Genomic DNA, 21441 nt, shown 5'->3' with positions numbered 1-21441 from the left:
GTCAATCATGTAATATTAAAAATATCTTAACTGTACTATGTTCAAGAATGTGTATCCCACTGATTTTAAAGCAAGCAAACCATGTAAATCCCCTGAATGTTAAAGTTAATGAATAGCACTGAGTTTGGGTTTATTTTTAATGTTAGATATCGTTATTAACATAATCATTATTTTTTGAGACAGGGCAAAATTTAAAATATAAGTAATTTTATATACACACAGTGCTCCCAACACCAAGCATATTTATTGTAATTATTTTGTGTCAGGCTGTGGAATGTGAGTGTATGCCATGTATAACCCAAGGACACCCAGCCACCAATCACACCATCTATGCAGTCATGTACTCTTTACTTCATTACAATACTTGCCACAACACTCACTAATTGGTTTAAATCATGTGCATTTCTGAGCAATCTTTAGCTGAAGCTGATATAAACAACCACTTTCTACATTTGAATATGGCAATAGATACTGATGTTGACATACTCCTGGTGTAGTAAATGTATAATTTTTAAAAGCATTATGTTTCTGAAGTATTTAACATTTGTATGGTCAAAGAAAAAAGCCATTGCCATACAACCTGCCTACTTAAGCAAAACTCACTTCCTTGGTGCAGTCTACCCTCTTAAACAATCATACATCCCTGGGTCAATATTACCTACAACACTCCTCAGCATATCAAACTACTGGCCTGAATTACTAGAAAAGCTGTACACTAACTTGCAAGTTGCTAAATGCTGCTGCAAACGAGATCTGCTGATGTTAGGGGAATGTCCAGATAGTTCTCATGATTCAGGACCAATTGAACCTTGGATTCAGGTACCCTGCATTGGTGTATCACAACTGGGCCCACCAACTGAGGATCTCATTTTCATTTCATTCTTGCTATCTTCTTATGATTTTATTCACTTTAGGACAGACTTTTTGAACTGGAGGAGTTAAAACACAAATACATTCCCCCAGTACAAAATGCCCCTTCTAAGTTAAATAAAGTTGTCTGGTAGCAGCAAGAATCAACAGAAATGGATGTCACCCAGGTTCAACGAGAAAAGAGAAAGCAGACGGTGGTGCTGCCAGATGGATAAAGTTGGGTAAGGCAGCTCGTACAATGAAAGCAGCTGGTATGTCAGATGAGATGCTCAAAGCTGTGGGTAATTTTGGTGTGAAAATGGTAACTGAATTGCAAAATGCAGTTGTAATGGAAGTAACAGTATCTGAAGATTGGCTGAGGATTATGTTTGTTAATGTATATAAAGGTTTATTACAGAAGACTGAAACTAACAGATCAGAAAAGGTTGTATATGTAGTTACTGTGGGTATACGACTGAAATAGAGTGCATTTTGGTTTTTCACATGGAAGAACCAAAACTGATGCAACATTCAATGTCCAACAAGTCCAAGAAAAATAAAAACAAAAAGTTGGATTTTGTTTTTGTAAATATGAAGGTGTCTGACAGAGCTCCAAGGATGGAAGTACTGTACTGTAAAATGAGCTATACGAAAACTATGTAGCCTACTGATGAATGACCCATCAGGCTGGTGATGACATTGTAGGAAGGGACAATTGTGTGTCTGATAATGAGTGAGGCGTTAAGCAGGGAATTTTCGTTTAATGTTAGCGTGCATCAGGACTCACTTCTGAGGCCATTACTGTTCAGCTTGGCATTTGAAGCACGGCCGAGAGTTTATAAGTAGGCTACCATGGGAGTTGTTACATGCTGACGATTCAATTCTAGTTGTTCAAAGTGAGTTTATAAGCGGCTGCCATGGAGGTTGTCAAATGCTGATTTGATTCTGGTTGTTGAAAGAATGAAGTATGTCATAGAGAAGTTTGAGAAGTGGGGGTATGGAAAGAAAGCAAAGAAATTGAAGTTAATACCGGAAAAGATAAATATTACAGTCAGCAGGTGTCAGATATAATGTCGTGGAAAAGGATATGTGGCACTGGGCTATATGGAAAATGGGAATTGGTAGGAATTCTATCGTGTGTTAAGGAGAGACTTATTGGATGATTTCTTGGGTAGGAAAAGGGTGCTGACCTGGAGAAAGCTTTTACTGTAATTGTGTACCTACAGAGGTGGTAAAATATCCAATCAAAAAAGTGTTGAGGAGCAGGGTGCCCAAGTAGTTCTGACAAAGTACGATGATGCAAGTACCCAAGTGTGAATGAAAGGTGGCCTAAGTGATGAATTCACAGTTAATGTTGAAATACACCAATAATCTAAGTCTTCCTCTGTTTATTATGGTGCATGATGCATTGTCTGGCAATAGACAGATAGATGATGCAATGTTGTGTGACTTGGGGAATGGTCTGTCTTGCAAGATGTTTTATGTCAGTGACCCAACACTGAAAACACAGAATGAGTTGGAAGCCACAGACAGATTTACGAGGTGGAGAGATGGAATGGAGTAAAAGGGACTTAGAACGTATGTGGATAAAACAAATGTGATGATTACTCATGAGGATGGTGGCACATGTGTGGTCATATGCTGTTTATCTGAGGTGATTGCTAAGAGAAAATCAATCTTATGTAATGTTTCGAACAAATAGGTACAAAAGAGGTGAAGAGGGATCAGAGGTGGGTTGTAGAATGTTGCACACTTCGAGTGGGATGTGCGTAAGGGCGAACAAGAAGTAAAGGCTGGACTTGTCCAGACAGACCTGGCAGATGTGTTTTTGGAGTGAGCAGACAAAATTTATCTGAGTGACACTGTGCTGGAGGGAGGGGTGCTGAATGAATGGAAGTTTATGGTTCAGATACCTCTCGATACTGAGGGGATGTTCTCTCTGCACTAAAGGAACACCATATGATGTATGTGTGAGAAGTTTAATATTTTCTGGTCGTGAAACTTCTACAGTAAAGGGGAAGGCTGTCAGAAGGTTTAAGCATACAGAAATGAGGATGGCCTAATAACGGTGAAATGCTTTCCTGAATGACAGAAATGAAAACAGCAGAACCTCAAATGAACAGTTAAGAGATTAGATGAGATGTATGGAAAGAATGGAGGATAAATCTGGGTTAAATGATCTATGACTGTAAATGTGGAGGCAGAACAAAAAGAGGCTCACTTAAGAATGACTAGGTTTGAGGTCCTTCAAAATGACCTCAGGGTTAACAGACTAAATAGAAATGTTGCATGGACAGCCATCATCATATGAACAAGGCTGATATATACAAGAACATACAAAGCTCTTCAAAAGGAAATGAACTAACGGAATTATGGGTGGGAGGAGGCATTATGGCCAAAGAGATGGCTGAACAAAGCACAAGAAGTAATGAGGAAGAGAAAAAAATGGATGAAGTATAAATGGACATACACATGACAATAATTGCAATCTTTTTAACTTAGTAGTCAATGAATTGGTTCTACCCATAGGTATTAATGAAGCATATCAAAAAATAATAATAAATAAATGAACAATGAGTGAAGATACTTTGGCTGTGAGGTACAGCTATGATTTCAAACGCTTGAATGGTGAGTGAAGGGACATGTGGCCAACTTCACTTAGCACTCCGTTGATAGTTCTCCAAAGGTTATGCTTTCCTCATTTTTTTTTAAGATCCTGTTAATGCAAAAGCTGACTGTTGTTGCTGAAACCCCAAACTCACTTAACTGCGAACCCAGTAGACCCCAGAAAATCGGTGACTTCGACTCATCGCTCTCACAGGTCTTTTGTTGAGGTTATGTTGAAGGACTCTGCTGTGTGATAATGTGGTGCATGTGTTGAGTAAATCTGTTGTGCTGTGGGGGGGATGCACTGCAGTATAAGCAAAACAGATTGTTTGTGAGCTGTGTTTTGTGTTGGTACCGAACAAGGAAGGGTGGTGACTGCACTGCAGTCTGGCTAGGTGTACCAGTGTCTCTTTGTGTTGGGTACTTTTTGAGGCGTGTATGTCTGGTGTTGGTTCTTGAAGGATGTTGTATGGCTGCAGGCTTTGGATGCCAGCAGTAGCTGTGCTTAGGCATGTGTTTGTAAATTGTGGTGTTGGGGCTGCAGAGAAGCCACAAAACTATACTCCTAAAGACATGCATAACTGATGGCACATGAGTTTGAAAAACATAGGCCACTGACAGATCTGGACGATCCAGTAATACAACTGATTTATGTTTGTAGGTGGCTGAAAGTAACTAGGGCTTTCTGCTTCTATGCCTATTATGATATATGTTGTAAGAGTATGCTGAGGTGTGCATTTACAGGTTGATCATGATGCAAGTATTTCCCATGTTACCAAAAGCATTAGTTAACACCAAACATCAGAAGCTGTGTTTCCATCAGGCTAGACCAGGTGCTCCAGGCAGATTATAATCCATTAGTGCACCAATACCTTATGAGAACCTCTCCCTGAGACCATGAACGTGACCGGTACCTTGGAACCTCAGGAGTGCTCGATGTCTCAGATGCCTCAGAGCTGGAACTGTGTGCAAGGGCAAGTGAGCCAGGGAAAGTGTGCAAACAGTTGTGAAGACATGCTCGTTCACAAAAGAAAAGATTTAGAAGACATGCTTTGTAAGTGAATGGAAAGTTTTATAGGGGAAAGGAGTGGTCACCAATCTGTAGGAGGGGAAGAGGACTTTATGCAAACAGTGATAGTTTGTGTTTAAAAGGCAAAATCCATCTGCAGTCAATGAGACTTCCATGCATTTATTAGTACCACAAACCTCATGCCAAGGAGCAGGGTAAACAAATAAGACATTAATGATCAAGCATTATAAAGGGGCAAGTTAGTTGTGTTAAGTGAACTACAACTATAAAGAAAATACAAATCACCAGTAAAAATAAATATACTGGTACACTACAGCAGTCCCACAGGTTATGCAACATAGCTTGCAATGCTTTGGATAAATCCAGTTGACCAACTGAGGAATGGTTATTAATAACATGAAGGAAAAAATGTGCCAAAGGTAAATGTCACATTAAAAATCTAAATAACACTGAAATAAGATGGCAAAATTTAGTGTAGGTTTGGAGAAAAATCAGTGTACAAATTTATGCTTAATATATGAAATACATCGCAACTCTGTGTAACCAATGCCATGACTACTATATGCTCTGATAACCTATCTCTGTATACAGTATATAATTCAATTTCCCAATAATATAAAAAAATGTACAATATGCCTCACAGATTGTTTGGGGATATGTTTACACTAGTCACACTGGGTTATGGGTGACAATGAGGTGCATAAAGGCTGCAGTGGGAGAAATGTCAACCTGGGAGCTGCCAGAAATAACATGAATGCTATTGAAATGGCAGATTTTTTTTTGTATACTGTAATATTAACATGTAACATGGCTTTAATAAGCAATGGGTTGAATATGCAAGAAAGGTTAATATGCTGTAGTAACAAGTCAACCCTTTTATTTTTCTTTGGCTTCTGACTGATAATTTTGATCAGCTGAGGCACAGCAATGTCACACAAAGTGTTAAGAAGTGCTTCTGTCTTCCCAAGGGGATGAATTTCGTCTCATAGTGGTGTTAATCATATCAATCAGTCAATCAATTAAAACTCCAATATTGATGTTGGACATACTACTGGTAGTGTCTTCTATGGACTGGAAGTTAAAAAAAGTGCCAAAACTAGCAAATTACTTTCCAACAGTTGTTGGAAACTACTGGGAAAATGAAACAGATGTGTCATAAGTCTTGTAATAGTGTGAACCTCAGCTTGACTTAGACTCTGCTTGTGGCTGAGTTTACTGTGTAATGGTTCTTCCACATAATCAGTGGTCACCAGTGTTGCTGGAGTATGGTTATGGAAAATGTCTGGAAAACAATCATGTGTACATGTGAACTGAAGCACCATTCCTGCTTCTACTCTCCTAGGCTGTTTACAGCATGTTTTGTGACTGTGCTTTGACAATGACAAGAAGTGTGCTCGGACATACAGGTGCCCACTGCTTTGTGTGGAAGGGCCTTAACTCCTGCCAGGTTGATTCTTTGTGAGGTAGTTTCCCTTCTCTGAGTCATCGTTTTATAACCAATGCAAACTTTACCTCATATAAGGCTTTCAGCTCATCAAGGGTTAAGTGATGATTGGGCAGCTAGTTACCAAGCCTGTATCCACACTTCACTCTCATGGCAGTACCTCCCAGGGGCAAAGGTATTCAACCATGTACTACCTAGTGTTTACATTTAACAAAGAGAGCCTTTAAATATCCCTTTACCCTCTTATCTCCTTTTTAATATCCAGCATTTCTGTTAACTTTAATGCCATGATTATGACTCCATTATATGTCTGACATATCCTTATTGGCACTTTACATATGGCAGCTTGCAAGATGAGAGGAAGGTATGATTCTGTCACAGTCTAATAATGATGAAATTTCTTTGCAAAGTTATAAAGTATTAATAACACTGGCACCACTTCAAGGTTTTTCACTGTAAGCTATACTACACTGTAAGCAGGACTACTGTAATAGTACTTAGGGCTTACATACCAGTTAGTCTGTTAATCAAAATCAGTTTCATGTTGGCAATACAGTACTAAGGAACTCTCAACTAACAGTACGAACAAAATACTGAATATAATGGAATATAAATACAGTACAGAGAATTAATCAATAGACTATACAGGTATTGATACTACTAAAGGATTTTTAAAATAATGTATCTAAAAACTATCATATTATAGCTTTTACAAAGGATGCTTGTTCAATTCCTTGCCTTGACTTTACTTATGACACCAGTCAACTGACAGCTATTATAGATGATAGGTTCTGTATTTTCATATCATCTATCAATGTATCATCACATGGAGAGTTATGAACAGAAGGTTCAAATTTAATTAATTAACATGCAACTGGAAGGAACTCAAACCTTTGAAAAAGCTATTATAAGAATTCAGTCACAATAATCTAGAAAAGAGTGACAATCAGAAGACATGCAATATAACTGTTATACACAACCTTTACAGTGGACAGCAAGACCAGAGTAATTCAGTAATACCTGCTCCCTTGCTGTAAGGTGAAGATCCTGTCAGAGTTGTACTGTCTTGCCACTGTTACACTAGTACTAACTCACCACCCTACCTTTGTCTTCTAAATACTGTATACACATTTGTAAAATCTTGTAAGTTTTGCTTCGTACTGAATCAACGTACTGAAGAATATCAATACAAAGCAGGACCTCCTCTCTTGCAATCTCTCGTGTCAGGGAATAAGGCAATTACAGTACGACAGCCTATCTGTTATACAGTACTCGACAGCCTATCTGTTACACAGTACTCGACACCCTATCTGTTATACAGTACTCAACAGCCTATCTGTTATACAGTACTCGACAGCATATCTGTTATACAGTACTCGACAGCCTATCTGTTATACAGTACTTGACAGCATATCTGTTATACAGTATTCGACAACATATCTGTTATCCGTCTTTCACAACATCATTCACAATAAAGCAATGCCCTTTGGCAGAATTTGAAAAAATTGTATAATCCATCTCTTCTAACCCAACAAATATGCCACAGAAGGCAAATAATTTTGTTCAGCTCATTACTGTACATTATACTGTTTTCTCATTTATTTCATGGCAACAGCATTTTATTAGCAATATCCTTACCTTCCTCACTCACCTTTGGTGCTGGTAGCAATGGAAGTAGATTATCTGGCTATGTAAATATTTGATTATGGATGTTAACTGTTATTTTTCAACCATACTTTTCATTTTGTTTAATTTTGTTTAAAATGGCTCCAACATGCTTTTCTTGGTCACCTAGTGATGGCTCTTCATCCTGCTCGATGTCTAGCAATCTCTCTATTCAGTTATGAGGTCATACTCTATGACCTCATCACATCTTTGTCAGTCTGCCTCTTGCAACTGTATCCCCCATGTTCATACCTCTCACCCTCTACACTCAGTTGCCATCCTTCATCCTCTCCACATACCCAGACCATTTCAATTTACCCCTTCTCATCACAACTACAAATGTGCCAATACCAAGATGTTGGCCGATACCGACACCAATACCCACTTTTCAGCCGATACCCATATCAATACTCCGATACTAACAAATGGCCGATACTTTGCCGATACCGATACCAATACTTTTATAGAAGAACATATGAGACTCTAGAGTTGCCAGCTTCTCTTATAATTTTGGTAAATGACCTTAATGTGAACAATTATTTGGCTATTTGCAAATATGGATATGAAAAGATAAGAATAGCATACTCTTTTGTCATTAACGCCTGTATCATTCAGTATATCATGTAGGTAGATGATATAAAACTTCCCTAAATCTAACAAGAAAATTGTCAAACTGGAAACCGTGCTCGCTGTGAGCCACTGCTCCCCTCCCCCTCCCCCAGGAGACAAGACAGAGGCGACAGTGGGGAGGGGGGAATTATTTCGAGGAGGAGGAGGAAAATAGAGTAGGAATCCCGGTAACGTGAGTGTTGTTAATGCAGGAGCAATATAGTAATCGATATATAATATTAATATATCATGTTACATCATACATGTAATTATACAGTAATGTAATATAATATCATAACCATCTGTTTTTCAGTGTCATGAAACATGAGTGACTAGAATCACAAAATAAACCAGAAAAGTATCGGAGTATCAGCCATATTTTTACCTTGCCGATACTGATACCGATACTACAAAAAAAGGCTGATACTGCCGATACTGATACTATCAGCACATCCCTAATCACAACACTAATACATTCAATTTTCCATCCTTCCTCTCAACTCTTTATTCACAATCCTATACCCTTCAGCCCCCTAGATGTGTCATTCAAGGACACACTGCACATCCATCTGACCATTATTACCTCCGTATACTTGAGCCAACAAATATCCTCCTCCCTTACTGCTCAAGTCTCCCTACAGTGCGGTATTACACTTATTACAATTCCAACACATGCTGCATGAATGATGAGGCAACAACTTGAGTAAATGTTTTCCAATCACTCCTTACTCTTCCCAGTGAGCTAACTCCAACCCCACCTATTACACATATGTGCCCCATACAACAAAACTCCCCCCCACACTCAAGAAATTCTCTAGCAAGATTAATCCATCCCCATCTCTCTCCTGTACTCTCCTTTGCATACCGCACATTCAGAATCACTATTATCTTGTAGCCTACTCCTAACACAACTACATCTCTTATGTACCCACTTATCACAAACTGCACAAAATAAGAGCTATTTTTTCACTGCCATGTGGTAAACTGCTATAATTTTATTTTCATAAATAGCAGGATAATGGTAATAATCAGGATGGCAAGTGGAACAATTTGAAAGCTTGCAACATACTATATATACAGTATTGGGTTTATATAAGGTAAATACATACTGTGCAGGTATTAAAATGAAGTACTTCTTCACTTGTGAATACTCACACCTGGCTGATTCAATGTAAACATTACAGAAAGTCATACTGAGTTTGGAGGGTAAAGTTTTAGTATGATTATTTTCTCTGGAGATTGGCCTGGGAGGAAGGTAGAGTCCCGGAGGATGGGAAGTCAGGTCTAGTTATTCCCCTGTACAAAGGAAAAGGGGAAAAAGAAGTGTGTGGTAATTACAAGGGCATTTGTCTTCTTATGTAATAGGAAAAGTATATGGTAGGATACTTAGTGACAAAGTTAGGTAAATAACAGAGGAATTAGTTTATGAAGAACAGGGAGGTTTTAGGAAGGGAAGAGATTGTGTAGATCTGATATTCATCATAAGGTCTTTAGTGGAAAAGTTTCTACAAAAGGGAAAGAAGTTGTTTGCAGCTTTCAAGGATTTGAGAAAGCATATGACAGAGTGGGTAGACAAGGAACGTAAAAATTATTAAGATATGTAGTGGTACTAGAGGCAGACTGCAAGATAATGCTGATTTCATGTGTGCGGTGTGTTGAGTACAGCATGTTGAGATTGTCAGGCATGAATTGCTGGTGAGTCTCTCTAGTGTGTGGAAAAGTTTGTTACTTGGGCGACATGTTATGCACCGGAAGTGGGGCTGGAGTTAGCTCTGTGGCTAGAGAGTGAGGAGTGGATGGAAGAAGTTCAGGAAGCTGTTGCCTCTCCTGACACTGAGAGGGCTCTACCTCTGTGCTAAGGAATCTTTATGTGCAGTATGTGTTAGGAATGTAATGCTGTATGGTACTGAGACCTGGGCAGTAGAGAGGGGATTGGCAGGCTCAAATGTACAGAAATGCCAATGATTAGATGGATGTGCAGTGCATCCTTGAATGTGAGGCCTGGGGGGACAGGGGGGCTAGATTTACAATTGAAGAATTAAGAGGAAGGATGGGACTGGAATGTACTGGTGCTGCAATGAGGAGAGATAGATTGAGATGGTCTGGGCATGTGGAGAGAATGGAGGATGACAACTGGGTGCAGAAAGCAGGAAGTGTTAACGTTGGGTGTAGGGTTGCGAGAGGCGGAACGAAAATGACCTGTGACATGGTCATAGAGTGTGACCTACACGTTAAGGGACAGAATAGAGAGGTTACCAGAGATCGAACAAAATGGAGAGTCACAATTAGGTGACCAATGTCGATGCATGCAAGCATGTTGGAGAATTTATAAATGAAACGAAACAAAACAATATGGAGTAAATGGGACGCTGTTGAATGCTGTGAAGAGAATGTATTAAGATGCTATGGCTCCAGATGTATGTGGATGGTGAACTGACTGAATTTTTCTGTCTGAATGTTGGATTGAAACAGGAATGTGTCATGACTCCATGCTTGTTCAATCTGTACATGGATAGAGGTATAAAAGAGATATAAGGTAGGGCAGTCGACATTGGAGCAGCCCAAATGAGAGAGGGTAGTGTCTGGAACCTTCCTGTTCTGTTGTTTATACAGATAATACTGTATTGTTAACTGAAGACGAAGGAAACTGCATGGCTTGGTGAATGGGTCTGGAAAGAGTATGTAAGAAATGTGAATGAAGGGAAGAGTAAAGTTGTGGTCTACAAGAGAAATGATGTTACTGAATGCACAATGAGGCTCAATGGTGAGGAAATGGAAAACATGAGTACATTTAAGTACCTGGGTAATGTGATGAGTAAGGATGGAGGTTCAGAGAATGGAGTGTTTGAAAAGGTACAAGATGGAAGAAAACTTGTTGGTTCTTTGAATGCAGTGACATAAAAGAGGGTAGTGAGCATGAAAGTAAAAAAGTCACTGCATGGTAGCATCGTAATACCAACTCTAACCTTTGGAAGAGAAGCTCGGACCTTGTTGGAAGGACACACGTCAGGAGTGAGAGCAATGGAAATGAGTTATCTGAGAGGACCATATGGAGTTACATGGAGAGACAGACTGACAAATGGGGAAGTGAAGAAGCAGTGTGGTGTGGATGTGGATGTGACAGAAAGCAATACCAGAAATACACTGAGGTGGTTTGGTCATGTGGCAAGGATGGAGTATGAGAGACTAATGAGGAGAATGTATGAGAGTGAGGTGGAGGGGGAGCTGAGAGGTATATGAGAGAGGGGTGTGAGCTGGGGAGAGGGAAGTGAAATGGCAGGGGACAGGGTGACATGGAAGCTATTTGTTTGTGGTCACCCCTTACGGGATTAAGGCATCTGGCTATAAACAGATAAACAAGTTTTTCTCATCATCACTATAAATAACAAATATACCATGTCCATGATGTAATGTTTCACAGTAAAATCAGGCAGAAATGGGATTTCAATGGGGTAGGTTTAAGTCCAAGATGGGTTCATGCCCAAATTAAATATTTATTTGTGGCTATCCCTTATGGGATTATGAAGTCTAATTATACAGTAGATAGATAGATAGATAAACAGATTTTTCTCATCATCATTATAAATTACAAATATACCATGTCCATGACGTAACTTTGCACAGTAAATTCAGGCAGAAATGGGATTTCAATGGGGTAGGTTTAAGTCCAAGATAGGTTCATGCCCAAATTAAATATCCTCCTGTATCAATACTAACTTCTGTGCACTTTCCTGTATCCAAAAAATTGCAAGAGTGGGGGATCCTCCTCATACAATTATATATATATATATATATATATATATATATATATACACACACACACACACACACACACAACTGAAGGACAGTAGTATAGTATTAAGCAAAATATCCTGAAATACTTAAACAACTGTGCCCAAAATTTCAAACAGGGAAATTTCTTGAGGTTATCTACATAGCAGTAAGTATACACAGTCTGAGAAACATATTACTCTTTCTAATATTTAGAAACATATTACTCTTCCTAATGTACTTATGTGACTTACAAACTGCACACGAATATAAAAATACAAAAATTAATTACTGCATTTCTGATATGACAAATTTCTACTATTATTAAATATCAACTACAGAAATGCACTGCTGAAGCTAAGTGTTTATTGTCAATAATATTGATGCAGCCTGCATCTGATAAAGTAACATAAGCAAAGCATTATCACACAGCACAATGCAGTACTGTACTGAGCATGAACATAATACTATATCGATACTGCACTTCAAGAGAAGAATATAGTTTCTGTCCAAAACCAAAGTGAGTTATTAAATGACGACAATCCTTAATAACACAATAAACACATGCATTACTAGGGCAACATACCTGGACTGGGGCTCATGGTCACGTGCTGGAGAGGCAGCCTTGGTGTAGTCCCCATTCATGGTTAACCGGACCCTCTCCATGTCCTCCTTGCTAAACTTAATTTCCTGAGTACGCCGCCGTTCATCCTCTCGCCGTCGTTCCTATCAATAACATATCAATACTATCACTATCAGCATCTTAACCACATTACCTGTCAATAAATGTGGTACAAGGGATCCAGAAATATAAATAGCAAAGAACGGAGAAAGAAAACTATCAACAGGGCATCCACTGAAATGGGGGTAAACATACTTTTACAGTAAACTCCTGATTATCCAGTGTAGTAGAGCCAAAGGCCTGACGTATACTGTCAAAATGCCGGGTTATGAAAAAGTCCCCCCTAGGGGCCCCTAACCCCCAACCCTATGACACTTCTCCACTGTCTAACCCCTACAAAACGCTTTAAAATGTCAAAATGCAGTTAATGGACGTTCCTAAAAATAAAATACTGTAATGTACTGTTGAGTGCACTGTAATTTTATGTACAGATGCAATTTCATCTTGATGATGGGGATAGTATCAAAGTCCCCCCAGCTGGGAGACCCATTTTCTTTCACCCGGTAATATATGAACTGTTTAACACACATTGTGAACATTATAAATCGTTGAAAATCAGCTTAAAGACATTCCTAATATTGAAATACTGTATGTACTGTGAAGAACACTGTAATCTTATGTACAGAAACACATTTATGTTGATGGTGGTGGTGATGTAGACATTATTGGAGAATACTGTACAATAGCACCCAAAATAAAATCAAAATATCAAAAAAAGAAAAAAAAAAAAAAAAAACTAATAAAATCAAGCATGCTACACCACTGTACTGTACTGGGTACAACCTACTGTACTTTCTTCAATTGAATTCTAGCAGATACTCTGCCATCAAAACTTCAATTACCGATGTCACTAACCACGGAAAAACTGCCACTCTTCACCAGATTATTTAATTTTCAACATCAAAGTCGGTCAACTAAACCCCGTACATTTTATGTGCCCTCTTTGTCACTAAAAGGAAGGGAGAAATTATAACAACATTATTTTACTCACTGCTACAAGGAAAAGAGGCTTTAATGTAGTTAATGAGAATGAAAAAATGGTGGGCTGAGTCTACCATCTCGGTTTTGGGACGGTTATTATTCTTTCCTTCCTTAAATATTGATAAGCTTTATTTTACATCCATTTCATGTATTTGTTCATCAGAACAAAAATAAATAGCGTTATGAGAAACAGGTAACGATTCTTCGTTAAGAAATATTAGCACAACACGGTTGAAGATCGTAAGTTACGATCATAAACAATAACAAACGCATGTGTGTTTACTGCCCCGCTGGACCTACTGTACAAAGATCATGGAAAACCGTTGCATAGAAAAATGGACAGTGCCTAGACTGAAGTATTTCGTGAAGTCTAGAGGAATACCCTGTTCAGGGTACACCACTGGCGTTTAGTTTTGACTTTTTGTACGGTATTTTGAAGCCCTCGGCATCGTCGGATTTCGGCCAGCGATCTCGTCTCTGCACGATTTTGGCTTTAAACATTGTACAATTTTCATATGAAAAACTTTTTCAGATTTTCTTCAGCATTTTGGAGATGAAGCATTGTTCCTTTACAAAACTAAATTTATATGGGTTTCAAACAAAAGGTGCTGCTAGATACTTGTAAATATCTGATGAATGCTGTCACACCTGGTGTGCTTTCACGGCTTCTGTAGTAACATTTTCCTGCATGTATCGCATTAAAGCATATCTAGAAAATTAGTATAACTACTAAAGAATATGATCATGAAGAGCTTACGTTCGGTATATTAATAACTACAGTAAAAGTCCTATTATTCGGCAGCTGATTATTCGGTAGGTCCGACTTTTCGGCAGTTTTGAGAAATAGTCCCATTTACGAAAATCTTTGATTGTTCGGCAGATGTCCGGAATCATTTCAGCGGTCCAGGAAGTGTTATCTGTGACTTGTAGGCCTAATGTTTCATTACACTTCTGTATGTTCACTAATTTCTATATTTTTTGTAAAGATTCAAGTATAGTACTGTATTGATTACAATATTGCACAGTATCATACAGTACAGTAACCACCCCCTCCAAATTAGCGAGGGTTACATTCCAAGCCCCCTCGCTAATTCTTGAAATTCGTTCATTCTTGATGCCTTCCTGAAAGTGACATTTACCGGTAATTGCATAGCCCATGAACCACTGATACTGTAATGCATTACCCATAAATAAATGGTGCTTGTGAAATCAGTTTCCCCGTTGTTTTTAGCTGTACGACTGTGACAGCTCTAGTATTTTTATTCCTCAGCATAATGGTGGAAGGGACTGTCCTGTTTAACTGAACCTAACCTAACCGAGTTAAACTGTACCTAATAATTTAACCAAACCTAACCTAATCTAAAGTCAGAAAAATACTTAAAAATAAACTGGAGGAATATGAATTGCTAAGGTCTCTCTGATGAAAGTTAAATGTACATTTAGCGCTCATTCTTTTGTTCGTTGTTTGTGTTTAATGTGAAAGAGAGAGTATTGATGCAAACAGTAATATCTGGTTAGTACTTGGATGGGTGACCGCCTGGGAACACCAGATGCTGTTGGAGGATTAGTGCCCCTCCCTGTAAAACAATTAACTCCAAGCCCTTGGCCACCCCGTGTGGGATACATGGCGTCTGGCAATGAATGAATGAATGAATTCCTTAATAACCTCCGGCATTGAACAAACCTTTACAGTACCAATGTCAGTGATATCAAGTTAGTGTGAGCTATAAAGAAAACTGAACAATTATGGAGAGGGAACGAAGGTCACTGGTATGTTTACACGACTCTACGCTACGATTCCAAGCAGTCAGGCGATGGGTTAATCTCAGATGTTTTCGGCCATTTGGTAAATGCACCATAACTTTATCAATTTTTCCGTGACTCATAGCGAATCATAGCATGGGTTTAGGAAGCTAAATAACACATTGTTAGGTGAGCTAGACGATTATCTTCACATCTTAAAAAAAAAAAATTGATTTTAGAAGAATGGAAGAAACTTACTCTTCGTACTCAGAGAGTGATTAAATTTCTTCCATTTTCTTAAAGATGTGAAGATAATCGTCTGGCGCACCTAACAATGTGTTATTTAGCTTCCAAAACCCATGCTATGATTCACAGGAGAAGTTACAAAGTTACAGTGCATTTACCAAATGGCCGAAAACATCTGAGATTAACCGACCCTCTGACTGCTTGGAATCGTATCGTAGAGTCGTGTAAACATACCAGTGACCTTCGTTCCTTTCCCATAATTGTTCATAGTTTTTTCATAGCTCACTAACTCGACATCACTGACATCAGTACTGTAAAGGGTTGTTCAATGCCGGAGGTTATGAAGGGGTTAATGGAATACATTACTGTTTGCATCAATACTCTCCCTTTCACATGTAAACAAAAAAAAACAAAAAAACGAACAAAAGAATGAGTGCTAAATGTACGTTTAACTTTCATCAGAAAGACCTTACCAATTCATATTCCTTCACTTTATTTTATGCAATTTTCCGACTGTTTTATTTTGTTTGGAAAATGTACTGTATACAGCACTCACTCCAAACATATTTGTAATAATATTAGTGATGCGGTCACCAATACAAGTGATGTACTGAGCTGGTAGGTAATATTCCGTATCATTTCGGCCATCCAGGAAGTGTTATCTGACTTGTATGTCTACTGTGTCATTACACTTGTATATGTTCACTAATATATATATACATATATATATATATATATATATTCTGGTTAGGAGGGCTGATAGGAGGTTAGTGAGGGATGTTAAAGTTATAGGAAGTGAGGAGTGTGTGCAGCAGCACAAACTATTGATTTGCGATATGGTGCTTAAAGAACAAGTGATGGAAAAGAGGACTTATGTACCTAGGAGGAAAATATGGAAGCTGAAAAACCAAGTAGTAAGGGATGCCTTCTATAGCGAGTTGAGGAGAGTGGTGGCTGAACAGGGAGCTGTAGACAGAGGTGTTAATGAACAGTACAGAGCCCTCAAGAACAATTTCTTGAGAGTTACTGATGTAACATGCGGCTGGACAAGAGGACCACCAAGACATAAAGTAACTTGGTGGTGGGATGAGGGTGTAGAAGCTGCAGTTAAGGAGAAAAGAAGGCTTTTCCGGGAATGGAAGAAGGGTGGTAGCAAAGAGGAATATTTGGCTGCCAAGTGTAGGGCTAGAAGAGAGGTATACAGGGCAAAGTCTGAGTCACAGAGACAATTACTTGATAACCTAAATCATGGGGAAAGGAAAAATTTATTTAGGGTGGCAGGTCAGGTGAAGAGGGATAATCAGGATATCATAGGTGAGCAGTGTGTGAAGAATGATGAAGGAAGGGTAGTGGTGAACAGTGAGGATATTAAAGATGCATGGAGAGAGCATTATAACCGGTTGTTGAATGAGGAGTTTGACTGGGACAGGGAAGGTTTGGAGCCAGCAGATCCAGTGTCTGGCCCTTGGCCTTTGATTGATACTGCTACTGTGAGTGAAGCAATAGGCAGGATGAGGGTGGGGAAGGCAGCACGTGTGTCGGGGTTGACTGCCGAAATGTTGAAGGCCTCTGGCGATATAGGGGTGAGTTTAGTCACTGACCTGATAAATAGGATTATTTATGAGAGTGTTGTCCCAGATGACTGGCTGAAGAGTGTAATTGTAAATGTGTATAAAGGGAAAAGTGATGCCCTGGAAAGAGGAAATTATAGAGGTATAAAGCTTTTAGATCAGATAATGAAGGTAATGGAGAAAGTTTTAGAAGGTATGATTAGAGAGTGAATATTGATGAGATGCAGTTTGGGTTCATGCCAGGTAGGGGGACCACTGATGCCATATTCATTGTTCGACAGCTTCAGGAAAAATATATTGGTAGGAGAAGGGATCTTTATTTTGTTTTTGTTGATTTGGAAAAGGCCTTTGACAGAGTCCCTAGAGAGGTGGTGAAGTGGGCAATGAGAAAGCTTGGCTTGGAGGAGTGGCTGGTTAGGGTGGTTATGGCCATGTATGTGGGTGCTCACACCCAGGTGAGAGTGAATGGAGATTTGAGTGATGAGTTTTCCGTGAATGTTGGTGCGCATCAGGGGTCAGTCTTGAGTCCCATTTTGTTTATCATGGTACTTGAAGCCCTTTCATGTGACTTTAGAAACGGACTCCCGTGGGAGTTGTTGTATGCTGATGATTTGGTGTTGATTGCAGAGAATGAAAGGGAGGTGGAGGAAAGGTTTAGGAAGTGGAGAGATGGTATGGGGCAAAAGGGTTTAAGGGTAAATGCAGATAAAACAAAAGTGATGATATCTAGGGTTGGTGGCGGTACTGTCAAAGACGAGGGAGAGTGGCCATGTGCAGTTTGCCACAAGGGCGTGGGAAGTACAGTAGAACCTCTCTCATTCAGACTATATGGGGGGAAGGGTTGTCTGAATTAGCAGATTGTCCGGACCATCAGGGTAATCTCCAGTTCATACCAAAGTCCATCTACATATGGTATGTTTGTTAATTATTAACATAAGTGGCATATGTCAACCCTACGTAACTGCAAAAGATGAAAGGATACCGGTACTAAAATAACAAAACTAATCATGTAAGATAGTTTTGTATTGCATAATTTACATGTAAGGCCATGACAAGAAACTAGCCTACATTTTAAATTGTTGTAAGTGACTAAGGCCCATGTAGGCAAAAAAATAAATTAATTAATTAACTGTAATATTTGGAATAAAAATAAAACTTATGTAGGCAAAAAATACATTGTCATCTTTGGCATATTGATAACACCCGTATGGCAAGAAGCTAATGTTTGATGTACAAGTAAAGCACATTTAAGTACCAAAAATAACCTACAGTAATCACTAAACACTGCAGAATATTCTGACCCATTTTTGTGTAAGCAAACTCCTCCTTTTAACACCTTTATTCATTACAGAAGCTACACTTGCATTAAGGGGCATGGTAAGGAGGATTAACTTTTGAAATACAGCATAAAAATATAAATGGTTGGTGAACTAGTTGATGGAACGAATGCTAGCGTGTGTTTAAACAGGCGCCCATGTAGCGACCTAGCGTGATCCGAGACTGAACAAACGACGATCGCTTTCCGCACCGACACTGAAAATGACTTTAGAATTACTTTCAACATATTTTTGGAGCTTATTATTTTTAAATTTTGTCCGGATTAACAGAAATCCGGATTAAAGGGGTCCGGACCAAAGAGGTTCTACTGTAATTCCATCTTGTGCGGTGTGTGTGATAAATGGGTGCATAAGAGATGTAGTGGTATCAGAGGTAGACTGCGAGATAATGCTGATTTTATGTGTGCAGCGTGCCGGGGTGAGCAGGTGGAGATTGTCAGACGTGAAAGGATTGAACTTGCTGGTGAATCTCTTGAGTGTGTGGAAGAGTTTTGTTATTTGGGAGACCTGTTGTGTGCTGGAGGTGGGGCTGGAGCTAGCTCTGTTGCTAGGGTGAGAAGTGGTTGGAAGAAGTTCAGGGAGCTCTTGCCTCTCCTGACATTGAAAGGGCTCTCCCTACGTGCTAAGGGGTCTTTGTATGCAGCATGTGTTAGGAGTGTAATGCTGTATGGCAGTGAGACCTGGGCAGTGAAGGAGGAAGATATTTGCCGGCTCAGACGTACAGAAATGACAATGATTAGGTGGATGTGCAATGCGTCCCTGCGTCCATGGCCTGGAGGGGCTGGGTTTACAATGGAAGAGTTGAGAGGTAGGATGGGACCGGAGTGTATTGGTGTTGTGATGGGGAGAGGTAGATTGAGGTGGTTTGGACATGTGGAGAGGATGGGGGATGATAATTGGGTGAGGAAGGTGAGAGGTGTTAATATTGGGGGTGGGGTTGTGAGGGGTAGACCGAAGAAGATATGGGACGAGGTTATTAAGTGTGACCTTAGGGTTAAGGGACTGAACAGGGAGGCTGCAATGGATCGTGCAGCGTGGAGAGCCGCCGTTAGGTGACCAAGGCCGACACATGCAAGCATGTTGGAGCCTTTAAAAACGAAACGAAACGAAACGATATATATATATATATATTGATATTTCAGATTCAGGTATAGTACTGTATTGATTGCAGTATTGTACAGTATACAGTACTCTCTCCAAACACAGTTGTAATACCATAAGTGGTGATGACAGTGTTCACCAATATATTTAAGGTACTGAGTGGGTAGGTTTCTGATTATTCGGCAAATCCAATATCTCGGCATCATCCTGGTCCCATAGATGCCGAATAATGGAACTTTTACTTATCACTGAGAGATTCTTAAAGATAGGCGACTTCTGTGGTCTCTGAACGAGTAGCCTGATTTCCATATTGGCCTAGCTAGCGATCAATGGCAACTCTTGAGTTAGTGACAATGGGAATTGGGAAAAAACAGTTGTCTAAATGATTTTATATATTGTGTTAACGATTCCTCTGAAGCATGATTATAAACACATTTTTATCAACTCATCTTGTTAAGTAATATTCCATATCATTTCACAAGTCCAGGAAGTGTTGTCTGTGAGTTGTAGGCCTACTGTGTCATTACACTTGTACATTTGTTCACTAATTTCTATATTTTTCAGATTCAGGTATACTACTATATTGATTACAGTATTGTACATTATCATACAATATACAGTATATACAGCACAGTACTCTCTCTAAACACATTTGCAATAATACAGGTTGATGACAGTGTTCACAAATACAAATAAGGTACTGTACTGAGTGGGTAGGTTTTTCTATTATTCAACAAATTTGATTAGTGTACTTGGCATTGGCCTGGTCCTGTATATACTGAATAACTGGACTTTTACTATACTATGGCTACTTACATCTGTGATTCGCTGAACTTCTTTTCGCCTCATGTTGTCCATACGTTCTTGTTCCTTCCTGGCCAACTCTGCTTTTCTAGCATCCTCTTCATGCTTCTTAAGGACTTGGAACTCTGCCTCAATCTGCAGTGTTAAATACATAAATTAAGCTTACAACTACCAGTTACTATTCTCCCCATACTACACAGTCCTCATATATGAACACTGCAGTGCAAACATTTATAAAATGTCTATTTCCATTCATTCATTATCTAAACCTGTTGCCCCATGAGAAGCGTAGAAGTCAAAATGTGTAAAGATAAGAAAATCAAATAGTATGTGCTGAGCACTAAAACACATTCCTGGGAATGGACACAGCCAAACTATGCCCAGAATGTAATATATAAACAATGTGTCTGTCAGGAGGTGCTGTTGAGGGATGCTTTCACACTGTGGCACTGATAAAATCAAGTGACTTTGCTGCCCACTTACAAACATCCCTAAACATCCTCCTTCTTCCTCAAATGAATGATGATGCACAGCACTCCACCAACTTCACATTCAGATGAGTCTGGGGCCATGACACCACTCACCTTGCCCCTAACCATAGATTTGTTGTGGTAAACGTACGATTTAGTTCAGGCAGCAGTTCACCTCTTATTCTTAAAGTTTGTTTTCCATATTTTTCTGATAATTTTTATGCTGGTAAACAAGTGCCACAATAGTCAAATGATGTTTACAGTCCCCAATGGCACCAAAGAAATAGATGCCGTCTTGCAGTTTTGATCAAGACAGATTGATGCCATATTAGAACACTGTTTTTGGCAAGAAAATACAGTTATCAGTGCTGCTTTATCCAAACCTAACCTAAACTGTCATAACCAAACCTACTGTATTTCCCACCATACATGGCTCTGTTATCTTGTTTTTGCTTTTTCTTTGGAGGGAACAATCTTGTGGGCATCTGGCCTTTGGTTCCTTCATCCTTGCAGTAAAAAAAAAAATAATAA

At 39.2% G+C, this 21441-nt stretch overlaps 1 protein-coding gene across 1 annotated transcript in view; it reads right to left on the bottom strand.

Annotated features, from left to right (window-relative positions):
- kst (spectrin beta chain, non-erythrocytic 5 kst) overlaps positions 1-21441 on the bottom strand; it is a 211455-nt gene that overhangs the window by 54220 nt on the left and 135794 nt on the right. The window contains exons 52-54 of the mRNA XM_080277991.1: positions 20453-20575; positions 12562-12701; positions 4329-4418 (exon numbers count right to left, since the gene is read on the bottom strand). Of these exons, the coding sequence (XP_080134117.1) occupies positions 4329-4418; positions 12562-12701; positions 20453-20575 (353 nt within the window). The remainder of the gene's footprint in view (positions 1-4328; positions 4419-12561; positions 12702-20452; positions 20576-21441) is intronic.

The sequence above is a fragment of the Coenobita brevimanus genome, chromosome 71, assembly GCF_032717465.1.
Source record: "Coenobita brevimanus isolate Jiangsu-jjx chromosome 71, ASM3271746v2, whole genome shotgun sequence".
Lineage (NCBI taxonomy): Eukaryota > Metazoa > Arthropoda > Malacostraca > Decapoda > Coenobitidae > Coenobita > Coenobita brevimanus.
The sequence above is the reverse complement of the archived record's forward strand: the minus strand, read 5'-3'. Positions and strand labels throughout refer to the sequence as shown.